General features: G+C 66.9%; 1 protein-coding gene across 1 annotated transcript; it reads left to right on the top strand.

The window, feature by feature from the left end:
* Positions 1–4103: 4103 nt before the first annotated feature.
* HSPA12B (heat shock protein family A (Hsp70) member 12B) lies at positions 4104–16375 on the top strand. Its single transcript, XM_075150497.1, has 12 exons — positions 4104–4146; positions 7169–7269; positions 8808–8932; positions 9366–9552; positions 9992–10096; positions 10273–10389; positions 10899–11070; positions 13183–13269; positions 13813–13917; positions 15043–15301; positions 15505–15608; positions 15732–16375. Exons 1-12 carry the CDS (start codon positions 4104–4106, stop codon positions 16373–16375), a joined length of 2049 nt encoding a protein of 682 aa, XP_075006598.1.
* Positions 16376–17372: the final 997 nt, after the last annotated feature.

Below are 17372 nucleotides of genomic sequence, written 5' to 3'. Positions count from 1 at the left end.
TCCAGTGATCTCAATGACCCAAATGATCCCCATGATCTCGATGATCTCAATGATTCCAATGATCCCAACGATCTCAATGATGCCAATGATCTCAATGATTTCAGGGATCTCAGTGATCCAAATGATCCCCATGATCTCAGTGATCCCAATGACCCACCTGTGCTTTTGACACCCCCACGGATCATTTCTTCTTGGCCCGGAGCCCTTCGGGAGCCGCAGGACGGAGCCCTCGCCTGTCTCTGCTCTCGGGACACCCCGGCACCGCTTCCCTGTGCCGCCCAGCCCGGAGCCCCGTCTGGAGAGCCGCACGGCTCGGGGGGGCTGCGGGGCCGGGAGGAACGGGGCTCTGAAGTCAGGAGGTGGCTGGATGTCTGGACAGATGGACAGACAGGCAGGACAGACAGACGGGCAGAGAGCCAGCGCAGGTAAAGACGGGCGCAGAGAGCCACGGGGCTACGTCTGATGTGTCAGCCAGGGCGAAGAGAGTGACAAAAACTGGGAGAGAAACGTGTGTGGGGACGGGGAAGTGACAAATTAACGGGGCGACAGTGCCGGCAGAGGTGCGGAATCGTCCGTGTCCCTCCCCTCTCCCCCCAGCATCCCCGTCCCCGGCTGCTTCGGGAGCCTCATCCCCCTCGGCAGCCCGCGGTCCCCCGGCTCGGGGAGGCTGCGGCGAGCCCGGGGCCGAGCGGGGAGTTTAGGTTTCATTCCCGGCGGCGCTGGCCCTGCCTCCTCCTCCCGCTCCCACATCTGCAGCTGGAATTGCAATTTGAGGCGCTGGCTGGGCTGGGCGCCGGCCGGGAGCGGGAGTGGGAGGAAGGCGCTCGGGGAAGCCAGAGGAAGCCGGAGAGCAGGGGGCTGCGCGGCGGGGCCGGCGGCACGGGCGGGCCGGGGCCGGGGCCGGAGCCGGGGGGCATCGCCGGCAGCCGTGGGCAGGAGGGCATCGCCGGTGGCGGCGGGAGCCAGCACCCGGCCGGCGCAGCTGGAGCCAGAAGGCGGTGCCCGGACCGAGGGGTCCCCAACCTGTCCCCCCCCAAGAGGTAAGCGGCCGTGGGGCTTCGTGGGAGCTGGGGACGAGCGGAGACACCGCCCGAGGTGTGGGGACAGGGGGGACCCGGCATCGCCCGGCTCTTCCCTTGGTCGGGGCGAGGGTGCCACCTCCCCAGCCGGCGGGACATCTGGGGTCTCTCCCCAGTTTGGGGGCACTGGTGAGCGAGCACAGCGGCACTGGGGGGGTGTCAGGACTCCTGCGGCCTCTCCCCAGTGAGGATGCGGGCTGCGGGCATGGGTGGGAGTGGGGATTGCTGCGTGGAGCCCCTCCTGTGCCGCCATGGGCACCGTCCCCTGCGCACCCCATCCTGAGGGGGTACTGCTGTGACCGGCGGGGACACCCCCGCGAACCACAGGGACAGTGCCGTGACGTCCCAGCACCGTGCAGGGGCAAGTGTCAGGGCAAGCCATGCCGGGGACATCCCGCCAGCTCCAGTGTCCCAGCCATGGCCGAGAGAGGGCAGCGGGAAGAGGGGGGGACTCCTACAAACAACTATGGAAACCCAACAGCTTTGCCCGGAGGATTCGGGGGCTCCCCAACCCCACAGACGTGCTCATTCCCAGTACAAGAGGCTTGTGGGGACAAATGCCTCCTCCCGCTCCCTGCACATCTGGAGCCCAGCCCCACAGCTGCCCCGAGCCCCCCCCACACCGCTGGGGCAGCCTGAGCCACGGGGCACCGTGCCCAGCGAAGCCGGTGTCCCCACGCCACGCTCGGCGAGGCCATGCCAAGGCCCCGGTGCCCTGCCTGTCCGCCTGCCCTGAAGCCATCCCAAACTTGTTTCCTTTCCCTGTTTCCGTGAGCCCCTGCAGGGGCGGAAATGGTGGAAAGTCCTCAAAAACGCTGCTCCTGCACAAGCTGCCAGAGCGAGCGCCGGGAGCTGCCGGGACCCTCTCCCAGCAGGGCCCCCCAGAGCTGGGGGCTTCAGTCCATGTCCCCGGGGGGGGCCACGGGTGCAGGCAGCTTCATGTGCAGGCAGAGCGATCACTGCCCGGGATCTGCATGGGGACGGCGCTGGAGGACACAAGGGCTCTGCACGGCTGCGCTCGACGCAGGCGTGTGCCCTGCTCACACGCGTGTGCCTGGGAAGGGAGGGATGCACTCGTGTTCACCGGCCGGGATTGCGGAGGTGCCAAGCTCACTGGGTACCCCAAAGCCTCGCCAGCGCCTGGCCGGCACGGGGTGCAGAGGTCTGATCTCCAGCGCTGCGCAAGGAGAGGCACGGCCAGACGAAACCCCTCGGGGGGGCTGGAGGACACCTCGGCCCCTTGGTGCGCTGCCACCAGCTGCCAGGACGGGCTGAGCCCACTCACCTTCCTTGCCGGGACCCCAGGCAGGGGCTTGGTAGCTTGGGGACAAAGGTGGCCATTAGCCAACGTCCCCTGACGAGACCTGCTGTCAGTTTGGTTTGCTGAGGTGGAGGATTTCAGCCACCCGGAGCCTGAGGGTCTGCACAGGCTCTGCACCGACTGCCGGGACCATCCCACGGCCACAGAGGGGCAGGGACCAAAACCATTGAGTCACCAGAGCCCGGGGCCTCGCTGCTCCCCCCTGCTCGGGCTGACAGGGGGATGCGGGCGGCCTCCCCCGGGAGCTGAGACCCCCGGGATGGGGACACAGAGGACGTCCTTGCACAGCCCCGTCAGGCTGGGCTCCGGGGTGGCAGACCTGGGGTTACCCCCCACCCAGCCCCAGAGCTACATGGGGGGTGTCTGACCTGCAGACAGGACAAACGGACACCAAAAATGCAAGCTCAGCCCCGGGCAGAGTTTCTGCCAGAGGAGACACAAATTCCCAGCGTTGAAGGGGCGATTCCCTGAGCACGTCCTTGCAGGGCACGCTCACAACCTCGTGGAAAGCCCAGTTTTGGTGGAGAAGCCCCTCTGACAGCCTCAACCTGCCAGATCCCCCCCCCGTGCCCTCCCGGGACCACCAGCACCACGTTCCCCGCTGGGGTTTGCCCCGCAGCCCGCATCGGCCACGGCTCCTCCTCGCTCAGCCCCTCGCCGCCGCCTCCGCCGGGGTGGCCGGAGTGGAAGCCCCCCGCTCCGGGGAAAGGCTCGCCACCTGCCATTTTTAGCACAAGGCTTTTCCTCGGGAGGCTGCCGAGAGTGGGATCTGGCTGCCGGGTCGGCAGCGCGTGGGTGGGTTTGGCTTGGAGCAAAGCCTCTCCCCGATGAGATAAGCCCTGTCCTGAGCCCGCAGCTCCGCAGGATGAAAGCGGCCGGTGCGGGGCAGGCACCCTCGGAGGCGATGGGATGCTCTTGCATCAGGCAGAGAGCCAGGAGCCGGTTTATTAGCTGGCAAAGCAGTTTTGGAGCTGGTCAACGCTGGGTCACGGCTCCTAGGACGGGCAGGGATGCCTTCGGCCATTCCTGCTCTTGCCAGTGTGGCCACCATGCTGCGGGGAGCCTGGCCCTGGGCAGTGACTGCTTCGATTAAGAAAATAACTGTAAAGGATCGCCTGCCCTCAGTTTCTTTCTTTGATCAAGCCTAAAAACCTGCAGCGTGGACCCCACGCTGGTGGAACGGCGTTTTGCACGCATCTGTATCGCGCACATCTGTCTGACCTGCCTAATGAATGCACACATCTGTATCACGCACATCTGTCTGACCTGCTTAATGAAGGGAACCCAGTTCCCCACACACACACAGAGGCCGGGCCAGCGGCTCTGCCAGCGCCTGGCCGGTGCCGAGGGGGTGCGCACTGAGCCGGGACAGCCCCCCGCCACAGGCAGGCAGGTACGGGCTGAGCCCCCACCCTCCTGCACCCTATTGGAACCTGAGCCCCCGGGACTTTGGGGTCTCCCACCTGCAGCCCCCGCGGGGATGCAGGGTCACAGCCAGCCCTGTCCCTGCTGGGTCTTCGAGGGGGGGCTCGAGCCTGGGCTCACCCAGTAACGCTCAGGGGGGTGAGGGGACCCCATGGACACCCCAGCACATGGCACGCTGTGCACCCCGCTGCCGAGGGGGCAGCCAGCACCTCTGGGCACACGGACACTTGTCCCATCGTCCCTCCTCCTTCTCTTGCAGCCGGGAAGGCGAGGCCGCCATGGCGATGCTCCTGGAGCCCGGGATGCAGAGTCTCCGGATGGGTAAGGCTGCTTCCCAGGGAGGGTGCCCGGCGGGGACGGCAGTGAGTGGGGGTTCCCCTGCTCCCCCTAACCCACCACCGGCAGAGACAAGCTCCCTGCAAGCGTGACGCTCCGGGCCCCTCTCCCTTCGCCTCCCCGCACACCCGGGTGTCCCCCCACCGCTCCCCCAGCCGTCCGTCCCCTCCGCAGTCATCCTCCCGTCTGCGGCCCGGAGGAGCCCCCCACGCTGCTCCTGCGCTGGGGTAACCAGAACCAGCTGCGGCGAGGAAACCTGACCCTGCGAACACAAGCCGGGGAGCAGCCTGAGCAAAGATTGCGAGAATTAACCCCCTGCAGGGTCCCCCCAGCCCCTCCAGATCACCGGGAGCCCAGTGCCCACATTCTGGCGGGTGCCGGCTCCGGCTCTGGACCCGCAGGGAAGATGCTTCCCGTGCACGGCCCCGGGTCGGGTCTCCGGAGCCCCGGGCTCGAAGCCCGGCTGAGCTGCCGGCTCCCTGCCCAGCCTGGGCGATGCTTTCCCCCGCGGCTGGGGGACACCGGCCTCCCCCCGCTGCGGGTCTCCGCCGGCACACAGAGACACCTGAAGCGACGTTCCAGTTTGTCAGGGATCAAATATTCATGGCGCAGACATGGGATACAGCGAAAGGCACTTACGGAGCAGGTGTGAAGGGACCGGAGCCGTGTCGCGGCAGGGAACGGCCGAGCCCCCCCGGGGGCCCGTGGCAAAGCACCGTCCCTGACACCGTGGCCCTCCCCCCGGGGCGAGCGCTGTGCCGGCGGCTCGGCTCTCGGCCGGCCAAGGAGACAAAGCAGCGGGGAGCAGCCGCGACCCCCACTGCTGGGACTGGGGGTGCCCACGCGGCCAAGCCCAGCCCCAGCCCCACGGCTGCTGCTGTTGGGGGGTCCCAGAGCACCCCCACTGCAGGCTCCCGGGCTGCCAGAGGGATTCAGGGAGCTGCCCCTGGTGCAAACTGGTCGCGGTGGGAGCTGGGGTGGATTCACCTGGACACAGAGAGCAGCTGCCGCACCCTCTGGCAGAGGGAGAGCTGGAGTTTTGCGCTTCCCTGAGGAAAGACCGAGGAGCCTCCTCCGGCCCCAAACCTCTCCGGAGTCCAGCTGGGAGCGGGTGGCTGCTAATCCCTGCTCCCGCGCTCCAGATCCCGGCAGGCTCCCGGCACGGAGCTGCCTGGCCGGGGAGGCAAGCCCAAAGCGTGGGTCTCGGCAGAGTCCCTCGGCCCCCCCCCGTGTCACCGCCTGGACCCCATGTCCCATTCCCAGCACGGACGTACCCTGACCAGAGCCAGGGCCGGCCAAGTCCCTTGGGAAAGGCGGGCCCGCTCCATCAGCTGCACCAGCCCCTTCCCGGCTGCCCCCCACCAACAGCTGGAGCCGGTCCATCGGCCTGTGCTTTCACAGGGCAGATGATTAATCCCCTCTGCTAATTGGAGCCATGTGGCAAGAGGAGTGCAGGCAGCCGGCAGCCCCCGCGCCGCGGGCGTGCGGGACGGCCCCGGGGCTCGCCCCGTCCCGGCGCTGGCTGGGCTGGGGGCCAGGCGTCCCACCAGGGACTGAGACACCGGGATTAACGGGGATCCCCGGGACAAGGCTTCTGCGGCTGGAGGAGCTGGTGGGGGTCACCCGAGGAGATGCAGAGCTGGCTGGCGTCTCGAGGAAGAGGAGGAGGAGGAGGAGGAAAGCCTTGGCGGGCCAGGAGCTGCAGAGCAAGCCGCTGCACCACGGTGCCTGTCCCCATGTCTCACGGCAGCGAGACAGCACGAGCCTCCCTGAGCTCCCCACGCAGGCTAAACCTCGAGTCATTGCGGGCTCACGCAGGAGTCACCGGTCTCCACCAAACTGCTGTTCTGCAGCGTGGCCACGGGTCTGAGCCGGGCACCCCTCCCCTCCCCGAGGACCAAGGAGCTGGGTCTCCGTGGCCTCGTGCTGAGGAAACTTGCTCTGCTTCGGTAGCTCACCAGCATCTCCTTCCCAAGTTTTTCCCCCATTCCCGCTGGATACAAGTGTTTCAGCTGCTTGCCCAGAGCAGCCTCTGGCATCCTTTGCCGTCATCCCTGCCAGGCGTTGCCAAGCTGAGCTAGTGTGTATTTATGTGATGATGGCTGTCTTGATTTAAAAATAGGCAGCTCTGGAGAACCACCGCGTCCCTTAGTGCTGCAAACACGTCACGGGTTTTTAGTCCTGACTCTTCTGTCGTCAGCTGCAAGGAATTAGACCCGGCTGCTCCTTTGCCGGAGACCACTGCACTTCCACTTCTCTGGTCCCCTCAGACGTGCAAGGCAGGACCCATCCCACCGCGGTTTGCTCATCTACAGGGGAAGCGTCTCCATCTGCAGCCACCACCAAGGGTCTCTGTAGAGTCCACGGGGAGAAACTGGGCTTGCAGGTTCACCTGACTTACTTTAGATACTGGCTTCAGGATGAGACGACTCTTCCTCCGCGTGCCAGTTCCTGTCTGGTGATGGAGAAGAGATTGAGCCCAGGCTCATCACCAAAGCCTGCCCGCACCAGTGAGCCGAACCCCTCCCTGAAACACCACGACCAATTCACCCTGACCCATCTTCTTGCTGAGCAAGAGCTCATGTCCCCCAGTCCCGCAGGAGAAGGTCCCCCAGCCCTGCGGCTCCTCTCTGACCACTGTGGCCACCCTCTCTGTGAGCCCCAGACCTGGAGGGAGGGATCCCTCTGAGCTCACCAGTGCTAACACCAGGTGCACCTCCTTATGACACCTCCAAGGGCTTCCTCATTTGCTAATTTAATCAGTGCTGATTAGATCATTCCTTACACATGGTTGAAAAAACTGTAGGAAGCTCCCCAAGCCCAGAATCGCCCTGTGCGGAGCCCACCGGCAGCAGCCCCCGCAGCGACTCTGACCCCCTGCTGCCAAACCCGCATCCGCACCGGCTGCACCTTCATCGGGATGTCACGTTGCCCTCACCTTGGGGAAGGGTCTTCAGGAGGGGCCGGGGCACGTTCCCATCCCAGCCTCACCCTGCTGTGTCCCCAGGTGCCAACGGCGAGCGGTGCCCCACGCCGTCCCCTCCCGGCTCCCCGGGGACGCCCCACGACAGCTGCAGCATCGCCCCGCTGACGCCCTCCCAGTCCCCGGTAAGGCAGTTGCGGGGTCCCCTGGGGCTGCCGGGCTCCGTCTCCCCGGCGTTGCCCCCTCTGATCCATCCCTGATGGGGGGTGACCCCCCGCTGCCTCCCCTCCCGGTCCGGTTGCCGTCCCCACGGCGCAGCCCGGTATCAGCCGAAGGCTGGGTCGGTCTATCACCGGGGCCCAAATCCCCCTTGGCTGTGGGATTTAGGGGACTGGGTTTTTTCCAGCACAGGAGGTTACAGGAGAGGAGCCGGAGGAAACACCAGCATAAGTTTAATTCTTTGCAAAGCTCCTGGCCTCAGCTTGCTCCTACCGGAACGTCCCAGGGGACCGCCCGGTGCGGAAGGACGCAGGCGGGAGCGTGCCGGGGCCGGTTCCTCCCCGGCGCTCGCTGTCCTTGCGGCTCCCTGAACATGCACATTTCTGAGACAACCACTTCACCCGTGCTAATCGCCGGCTTTTTTCGGGGCAAGCTAATGTCTGCACTCATCAAATCCGGCTACGTGAAAAGTTAATGAGGGCTTTTAGCTTTCCGTGTCTGCCCCGCGTGCTGGGAGGCTGCGGCAGGCGAGGGCGGCAGCGCGCGGCGGTGACACGGGCACGGGGCTCGCTGCGTCTTCGCGGCTCCCTCGGCACCGCCGCTCCCTGCCACCTCCGTCTGCCATCGCGGGGGCCGGCCAGGAGGCGAGGGGGGGGGCCCAAAAGCATCGGCTGTAGGAGGCAGCAGTGGGAACCCCCTGAAGCACCTGGGCCAGGAAGGTTTTCGGTTGGGTGACCCGTGGGGGCACCTGGGACGAGGTCCCTTGGACTGAGATCGGGAACAGGGAAGGTTTTGGAGAATCTCAGCCAAAATTTGCCAGGGTTCAAGTGTGGAGGGCTCGCCACCCCAACCCTGGAAGAAACAGGGACCCCCACCACCGCCCCAGGCAGCTCTGGTGGGCAGAGGCCACAGGCATCCATCCCCCTCCGGGGCTGCCCAAACCCCCTTGGGAACTGCTGCAGGGACCCCCCCAAAACCCCCTTGTCCCTTGGGAACTGCTGCAGGGAACCCCCAAAACCCCCTTGTCCCTTGGGAACTGCTGCAGGGACCCCCCAAAACCCCCTTGTCCCTTGGGAACTGCTGCAGGGACCCCCCAAAACCCCCTTGTCCCTTGGGAACTGCTGCAGGGACCCCCCAAAACCCCCTTGTCCCTTGGGAACTGCTGCAGGGACCCCCCAAAACCCCCTTGTCCCTTGGGAACTGCTGCACGGACCCCCCCAAAACCCCCTTGTCCCTTGGGAACTGCTGCAGGGACCCCCCAGAGCCCCAGTCCCTCTTGTCCGTGATTTGGAGCTGCGTAGGAGGAGGAATTGCCCCGTGTTGTCGGCATCACTGCAGAGGAAGCGGGACATCACTGCGTCCCCTGATCCAGGAAGAATTAACCCCTTCACGGCTTTGCTTTGGTTGTTTGGGTTTTTTTACCCCCTTCCTGAAGCGGCCAGCCCTGCTTCGCTGCTCGCCCCCAGGACGGCGCCCGTCCCTAACGGCTGCCCTTGCGTTTCAGAGGAGCGAGGCTCGCTCCCAGCAAACCGCCTCCTTCGCCGTGGTGGTGGCCATCGACTTCGGCACCACGTCCAGCGGCTACGCCTTCAGCTTCTCCAGCGACCCCGAGGCTATCCACATGATGAGGTGCGGAGCGGCCGGGGGCCGAGAGCCGCTCCCAGGGCTGTTAAAGGACTTTTTGCCCAAAGCAGCTGGACCTGGGCTTGCTGGGAGGGCGGGACGGAGCCGGGCTGGGCAACGAGCACCCGCACCATCACGGGTGAGGGATGCCGCTTGGCAGCGGCGCGTGGAAGGAGCCCGTGGAAGGGTCTCGCGCGGAGCGGGAGGGTGGGCTGAGAGCACCTCTTCGTTAGCACTCTGCTATAACGACCTGCGCGGGTGCAGAGGAGCCCTGCAGGGGTTGCAGAGGGAGTAGAGCGCTCCTCGTCCCAGGGACGTCGGTCCCTTCTTTGGCCCTATTTAAGGTGCTTGAGGTTGTGCCCGTATAAATAAATGAAACGGGGCAGGACCCGTTCTCTGGCCCGGAGGTTCACGGGCTGCTGCCGGCTCCCGTTTGCAGGAAATGGGAAGGAGGGGACCCGGGGGTGGCCAACCAGAAGACCCCCACCAGCCTCCTGCTGACGCCGGAGGGCGTCTTCCACAGCTTCGGCTACACTGCCAGGGACTGCTACCACGACCTGGACCCCGAGGAAGCCCGCGACTGGCTCTACTTCGAGAAGTTTAAGATGAAGATTCACAGCACCAGCGTAAGTCCCTGCTCCCACCCCCACCTCCCCAGGGGACCCAGGCTGGACGTGAGCTGAGCTGGTCCCAGGATTTATCCCGCTTTGCAGAGAGGGGTTCACCGGGGGGAGCAGAAATCCGGGAGGGCTGGAGGGGGGCTACAAGCAAAACCTCTGACCACCAGCATCCCGACCGAGCGCACCCAGCTCCCTGTTCGCTTTACACACGCTTCACACATAGCCACGTTTTAACCCTTCGGAGGGGGGTGATTTTTGGTTTCCCCCATCCGAGCTGCTTCAGGGCAGGTGGACGCAGCTGCAGAGAGCCCGTGCCCCAGCCGGTCTGTTTGGCACGGGGGGGACAAGCACCCTGCCCGAGGCTCGCCGACGGAGCGGGGATGGGACACCGGCCACGTCCCAGCACCCTGCATGATCCGTTTGAAGCTATTGCTCTTTCTGGCAGGACCTCACCATGAAAACTGAACTGGAAGCTGTCAACGGGAAGAAAATGCAAGCGCTGGAGGTGTTTGCCCACGCGCTCCGCTTCTTTAAGCAGCACGCCGTGCAGGTAGGGCACCCTGGCACCCGAACCGGGTCTCCCCGCACCGTCACACAGCCCTCCTCTCCCTCCCCAAACGCAGTACAAGTCATGCACGTCGTCCCGCCCACGTGGTGCTTCCTCACCCTTCCCCGAGGGCCCCGATGCTCCAGCCGGGGGGTCACCTGCTGCCTCTTGCCCGGCAGGAGCTGAAGGACCAGTGCCCGTCCCTGCCAGAGAGAGATGCCATCCGCTGGGTGATCACCGTGCCCGCCATCTGGAAGCAACCGGCCAAGCAGTTCATGCGGGAGGCTGCCTACAAGGTGAGGGGACCCCGGGGGGGCTGTCCCACGCGGTGACCCTCGCAGGGGGCTGTGCTCTCCGGGGGATACCTCCTTCCCCCCTCTCCCTGTGGGTGCTGCCCACATAACGAAGGGTCTCTGGCTTGTCCTGGTAGCCTAAGGGACAAAAGCTGGACTCTGGCTGTTGGGCATGGGCCAGCTTGGAAACCTGGCGTTGGTGGGGCGGGAGGATTTCAGAGCTGGGTGTGCAGCGAGCGGGGGCTGGGGCTGGGGACGTGTGCTGGGAACAGCTCCCCCAGGGCTGGGGGTGCCCCTTGGGTGCTTGGTGCCACCGCTGGGTCCCTGGGACGGGCGGGAGCCCATCCCTACAGCACGGGTGGTGCCTGGTGCACAGCCGTAACACGTAGGATTGCTGTGCAACGTATAGTACCTATACAGGCAGAAGCGATGCGAGGGATGGGAAAGCCCTGCCGGAGCACGCCGTGGTGCACCGGCACCTTCTCTGCCCTGACGCCCCGTCCTCCCCGCAGGCCGGTCTGGTGTCCCCGGAGAACCCGGAGCAGCTGCTGATCGCGCTGGAGCCCGAAGCCGCCTCCATTTATTGCAGGAAACTTCGCCTCCACCAGCTGATCGACCTGAGCTGCAAACCCCCGGCCAACGGGCTGGCGCCGGACCACGCCATCGACTCCAGCTTTCGGCAGGGTGAGGGGCCACAGGGCACCGGGAGCTGCCGGGTGGGCACTGGCAGAGGGTCCTGGCAGGCTGGAATAGCAGGAGATGGAGCAGGCAGGGATCTGGCCCCGCAAGCCAGGTCTTGAGGGTCCGTCAGCGGCGGTGGCTGCGGGGAAGGGGTTTGAGGCAGCCCTGGGGCACAGCTCAGCCTGGGCTGCAGCAGTGGGGTCCCTGGGCTGGGCACCCAGATCACCCTGGAGCGGGGTGCCGGGGAGCTGGCCGGAGAGGGGCCAGGCTGCAGACTCAGGGTGCATCTATCCCGGCGCTCTCACACCCCCACCCTGGGGTCCAGGTCCTGCCTGGGGAGCAGAGGGGCTCTGGGAGCAGCCCCCGCCCAGGGGGGTCCATTCCCCAACCCCCAGCGGGTCCCCGCCAGCCCTGGCACGGAGCTGCTTTGAATTCCGGTCCTGGCGTGTGCCTCTCGCTGGGCTTTAGGGACGGAGCAAAACCAGGGCTGGTAAAGGAGCGGTCAGTGCCGGGGCTTTTACTGGGGAGCTGCTGCTGCTCCCGGCGCCGGCTCTGCCTCAGCCCTCCCGGCCCCTGCGAGCAGGGGGTGCACGGGCAGCCCCCCCGGGGCTCTCCAGCGTGGGTGTTTCTCCCCAGAGACCCCCGTGCTCCCCTCCTGGGTCTGGCACGGGCACTTGGCCCTCTCCTGCCGTGGCCCCTTGCCGAGGGGCTGACTCCCTCCCCATCCTCCTCCGCTCCCGGCTCTTTCCCACTTTCCCGTCCCCTTCCCTATAGTTTTCCCTCCTCTGGTACTTTAGCAAACGAGACCCATTCTGGCAAAAGCCGCGCCGGGGCGAGTCCTCGGCGGGTGCCCCGCAGCCCTAAAGCCAGCGCAGCAATCCCGCACCCCCGTGCGAGGGCAGGGCTGGTTCCACCGCCACAGGGACCCCCAGCCCGCAGCATCTTCTAGTGACGGGGGAAACTGAGGCAGAGATGAGTGGGGCACCATGCCAAGGGAGTGAGTGGGAGGCCGTGGCTGCTCCCCCCTCTGGCAGCCCCGTGGAACCCCGCTCCCCCCTTTGCCCCCCCCATTCCCCCCTCCCCGAGCCCACAGGGCCAAGGCAGGCTGTGGCTGCTTTCCCGGGCGGCATCCAAGCCACGTGTCCCCCATGGCTGTGGCCCCTTTCATCTGCCCAAGCCGCCCTTGACCTCCACCCACACCACCCCAGGTCCCCGGGCCGCCTCTCCCCTTCCCTCTCCCCGCATTTCCAGCCGGAGCCGTTCCTGCTGGCTCAGCCGGAGCCGCCCTGGATTCCTCCCAGCAGCTCCGCTCGGCTCCCCGGCTCCTCGCCTCCCCTCTCCCCCCGCCCGGCCCCTCTCTACGGGCCGAGCCCTCGGGCTTCCCCATCCCACACCGACCTCCCCGGTCGATGCCGTAACCGGGATCAGGGAGAGGATCCACCCGCTGCTCCGGGGCCGGCTGAGACCCTGCGCTGAGCCGCCTGCCTGACCCTCCCGCCATGCGTGGGAGCCCGGGGGTCCCCTCTGCTTCGGCCGCGGAGCCGGGGCTTTACCGGGGCAGAGCCGGTTTGCCCAGCCGGGACCAAGCCCCGGCGCTGGGACCTGCCGGTGTCCGCAGCCCTTGTCTTGCGTTCGGCCGGAGAGCCAGGGTCGCATCCGGATTTACGGAGAGGTTTAAGCGGCATCCCGGGGCTGAAGCTAACGAAGCTAACACGCCGTATCCATCTCGGGGTGCCGAAAATAGACCGGGATAACCCCACCTTCTCCAAACAGCTCCCTGCCCTTCCGGGCTGCTTTGATGTCCACTGCCCCGGGACGGGGGGAGCAGAGGAAACCCCACCCGGGCTGGGGAGAGCAGGCGAAGAGGCAGCATCGCCCAGGGACACTGGGCGAGGTGGGATCCCGTGGGATCCTGTGGGATCCCGGGCAGAGCAGCAGGATGGCTGGACCAGCTCCTCCATGGTGGAGCTGGGGCCATGTCAGGTGTCCCGGCTGGAGGGGAGCGGGCAACCGGTGCTCCCAGTAAGCCCCAGCAGCCCCCTACAGCGTTCTCCAGGGATGCTCCTGGCCCCGGTGCCCCCCAGCCTCACCCGGTCCCTCCGCTCTGTCCCGCAGCCCGGGAGCAGCTCCGGCGGTCCCGCCACAGCCGCACCTTCCTGGTGGAGTCGGGAGTCGGGGAGCTCTGGTCGGAAATGCAGGCAGGTAGGAGGGGTGACACCCCCCCCCCAGCAGACCCCAGCCCCCCGGGGAGGATTCACTGGGAGGGGGGATGAGCAGGAGTCCCCATCGGTGCTGCCTGGTCCCTGGGGTCACCCTGGGCGAGGGGATCGGGGGCTGGACGTCCCCTCCACAGTAGACCCCCCCCCCAGGGAGCCCAAGCGTGGGAAGGGTCCTGCCGTGGGGGTGACACTTGGTCTTGACCCCCCAGACGATGCTGGGGCGGGCAGGGTCTGTCCGCCACCTTCCCGTGCCGTCACCCGGTTCCTCCCAAGCCAACACCGCAACGCCCCCCTCCTGCCCTCCAAAACTTCTTCAGCTGTTTTTTGGCTGGGGGAAAAACCCCAAAACCCCCTATTTTGGTTAAAGCTGCTTTTTTTTTCCCCGGGGAAAACGCAGCCCGGGGGCCGTGTCCCGGCGGCTGCTCCGAGCCCACGGGATGGGCGTCCCAGGGGGTCAGCCCCGGTGCGGTGCTGGGGGGCTGGGGGACACCCGGGACCCCAACTCGGCCGCTGTCCTTGCCCGCAGGTGACCGCTACATCGTGGCGGACTGCGGCGGTGGCACGGTGGACCTCACCGTGCACCAGATCGAGAAGCCGCAGGGGACGCTGAAGGAGCTGTACAAAGCCTCAGGTGGGCTGCGGCCCCCAGAACCATCCTGCCCCCCCCTCCCCGGGGATCCCCCCCCGGGACCCCCTCCTGGGCCGGGGTCCCTTCCCTGGCCCCTGCAGGGTCGTGGCTGGGTCTGTGGCACCACCTGGTGTCAGCAGGGAGCAGGGCAGGGGCTGGGGGGCGGTGATGGGCTGGGGGTGTCGGTGGGACGGGGTGCTGGGTTGGGGGGACAAGGTGGGACAGGGGTGCTGGGCTGGGGGGTTCAGGTGGGAGAGGGGTTCAGGTGGGACAGGAGTGGTGGGTTGGGGGGTGACAGGGGGACAGGAGTGTGGGGCTGGGGGGGTTCAGGTGGGAGAGGGGTGCTGGGTTGGAGGGGAACAAGGTGGGACAGGGGTGCTGGGCTGGGGGTGCTGGTGGGACAGGGGTGGCAGAGGGGTGGGGTGCTGGGTTGTGGGGTGACAGAGGGACAGAGGTGCTGGGCTGCAGGGGGCTCAGGTGGGACAGGGCTGCTGGCTTGGGAGAGGACAAGGTGGGACAGGGGTGCTGGGTTGGGGGGTGCCAGTCGGACAGGGTTGTGGGTGGGAGAGGGACAGGGGTACCGGGGTGGCTGCGGGTGGGACAGGGTCAGGGGCAGAGGCTGAGGCCCAGGGCACCCTGGTTTGGGGACATGAAACCCCACCGATGTCCCCAGTGCCACCCAGGCACGCAGGGAAGGCGCAGGGTGACTTAGGGCTGTGACGTGTCCTGGGCTGTGGGACGTGTCCTGGCCCGTGCCCATGGGCTTCCCACCCTACTCCCGGGGGGCACGCGAAGCCCCCAGCCTCAGCCCATCTGGGAGTGAGACTTTGCTGGTCCTGCACCCCTGGAGAAACAGGGGTCCTGCTCCTGGGGGACATTTCCATGCCCCCCCTGCCAGTGCGGGACCCGTCCCTGTCCCCTGGGTGGGGGGCTCCCTTTCACAGCCCCCCACCCCGATCCCCCAGCAGAAAGGCCACAGTGGGGCTGGGGGCCACGGTCTTGCACAGAAAGCACCCCAGGCTCTGCTAGGTGACACTGGGGGGGGTCTGGGGACACGGTGATGTGGGACATGGGGACGTGTGTGCCGTGGGGACGCTGCCTGACGCAGCCCCCCCCCCCACTCCCCAGGGGGTCCCTACGGGGCCGTGGGGGTGGACCTGGCCTTCGAGAAGCTGCTGTGCCACATTTTCGGGGAGGATTTCATCGCCACCTTCAAGGCCAAGCGCCCCGCCGCCTGGGTGGACCTGACCATCGCCTTCGAGGCCCGCAAGCGGGCGGCAGCCCCCTCCCGCGCCAGCCCCCTCAACATCTCCCTGCCCTTCTCCTTCATCGACTTCTACCGCAAGCACCGGGGCCAGAACGTGGAGACGGCCCTCAAGAAGAGCAAGTGAGACCCCGGCTGGGGGGGACAACAGGGGACCCCTGGGGAGCACGTGGCCCTGGAGGGACCTAACTTGGGGCGGGGGGGAGAAGGCACAGGCAGGTGGGGTGCTCTGCTCCGGGGTCTGCTGGGCTGCGGGGGTCCCCGGGGGAGGACGCGGGGGGGACCCTTTGGCGAGGGGCAGCCCCGGACCCTCTCTCCCTCCCCAGCGTCAACTTTGTGAAGTGGTCGTCCCAAGGGATGCTGCGGATGTCCTCGGAGGCCATGAGCGAGCTCTTCCAGCCCACCATCAGCCAGATCATCAAACACATCAGTAGGTCCTGGGGCCGCCAGAGCCCCTGCCCACCCCCTGCGAGGGGGGGTCCCCTCTCCCCAGGGCCCTGGCACCCCGCAGTGGCACCCCGAGCCGTGCCCAACGCCCGCCCTCCCTCCCCAGATGACCTCCTGAAGAAGCCGGAGGTCCAAGGCATCAAGTTCCTCTTCCTGGTGGGGGGCTTCGCGGAGTCGGCCATGCTGCAGCGCGCCGTCCAGGCGGCCTTCGGCCCCACCTGCCGCGTCATCATCCCCCAAGATGTGGGGCTGACCATCCTCAAAGGGGCCGTGCTCTTCGGCCTCGACCCCACCATCGTCCGCGTCCGCCGCTCCCCCCTGACCTACGGCGTGGGGGTGCTCAACAAGTTCGTGGAGGGGAAGCACCCGCGGGAGAAGCTGTTGGTGAAGGAGGGCAAGAACTGGTGCACCGACATCTTCGAGAAGTTCGTCTCCGTCGACCAGTCCGTGGCGCTGGGGGAGGTGGTCCAGCGCAGCTACTGCCCGGCCCGGCCGGGCCAGCGCAAGACCATCATCAACATCTACTGCTGCGCCACCGATGACGTGGTCTACATCACCGACCCCGGCGTGCGCAAGTGCGGCACCATCAGCCTGGAGCTGGAGGCGCTGGGCGATGCCGGCAGCCCGGCGCGCGGCCGACGCGAGATCCGCGCCAGCATGCAGTTTGGGGACACGGAGATCAAGGTCACCGCCATGGACATCCGCACCGCCAAGACGGTCCGAGCCACCATCGATTTCCTCTCCAACTGATCCCCCCGCCCGGCACGAGGCTGTGCGGGGAGGGATGGGGACCCCAGGAACCTGCCGCCCGCTCCGGACCCCCACCAGCACCCGCTTTGGGCTCCGGCCCCACGGGACCCCCATGGGCACGAGGAGCCGGGCAGAGGGAACAAGCAGCTCACCGCTGCGAGGCTGCCGCCGGACCCCGCTGGAACCATGCTGGTGGCCCCCCCTTCTCATGGGTCACCCCAAAGATGCTCCCCACGTGCTGCCGGGCAGCGCTGCACCGGGGCCGCATCCCCCACAGAAACGGGTCGGGGTCCGACAGTCAGAAAGGGGGGCTGCCCCCCCCGCAGTGCTGCCCGGCCGAGCAGGGGCTGGGGGCTCAGTCTGCCCCCCGAGTAGGGGCAATGCCACCGCCGGAGCCCGCAGCACCCCCAGCTCCCGAGAATACCAGTGCAGACGCTTTCCGCAAACCCACATTTCTAATTTTTCCATATATCGCACGTCGCCCTCGCAGCTGGCGTCCCCCGAGCGGCAGAGCTCGACGTGGCCATGGCGGCCCGGCGAGGACGGGGACAGTGGCACAGGAGGAGGGGGACAGCAGCCCACCCTCACCTGCTCCTGGACCCCTTTCAACGGGAGGCAGTTTGCAGCACGAAGCCCCTCACCCCATTCAGGGCCCCTCTCCCCGAAGGGCCCAGCCGTGTCCGCAGGGACGGGCTCGTGCAGCCCCCGCACCCTGGGGTGCGCAAATAAATGGACACGGACGTGACCCCCCCGTGCCGGCCCTCTGAGACAGCACAGCGCTGCAAGAAGGGCTGGCCGCCCCCCTGTCCCCCCGGGGTGTCCCCTGCCCCCCCCGACTCCCCTCTGTGGGTTTTAATCAGGTTGCAGCCACCAGCTACAACGCTCCTGGGGGGTTTAATGGGGGCAAACTGAGCTCCAGCCCCTTCTCAGCTGAAGTTTATTATTTACCTCTATAGATTTTTGTACCTAAAAAACCCCACACATACACACAGACGTG

Source organism: Calonectris borealis, chromosome 4 (genome assembly GCF_964195595.1).
Source record: "Calonectris borealis chromosome 4, bCalBor7.hap1.2, whole genome shotgun sequence".
Classification (NCBI taxonomy): domain Eukaryota; kingdom Metazoa; phylum Chordata; class Aves; order Procellariiformes; family Procellariidae; genus Calonectris; species Calonectris borealis.
This window is presented reverse-complemented; position numbering and strand designations above follow the sequence as displayed.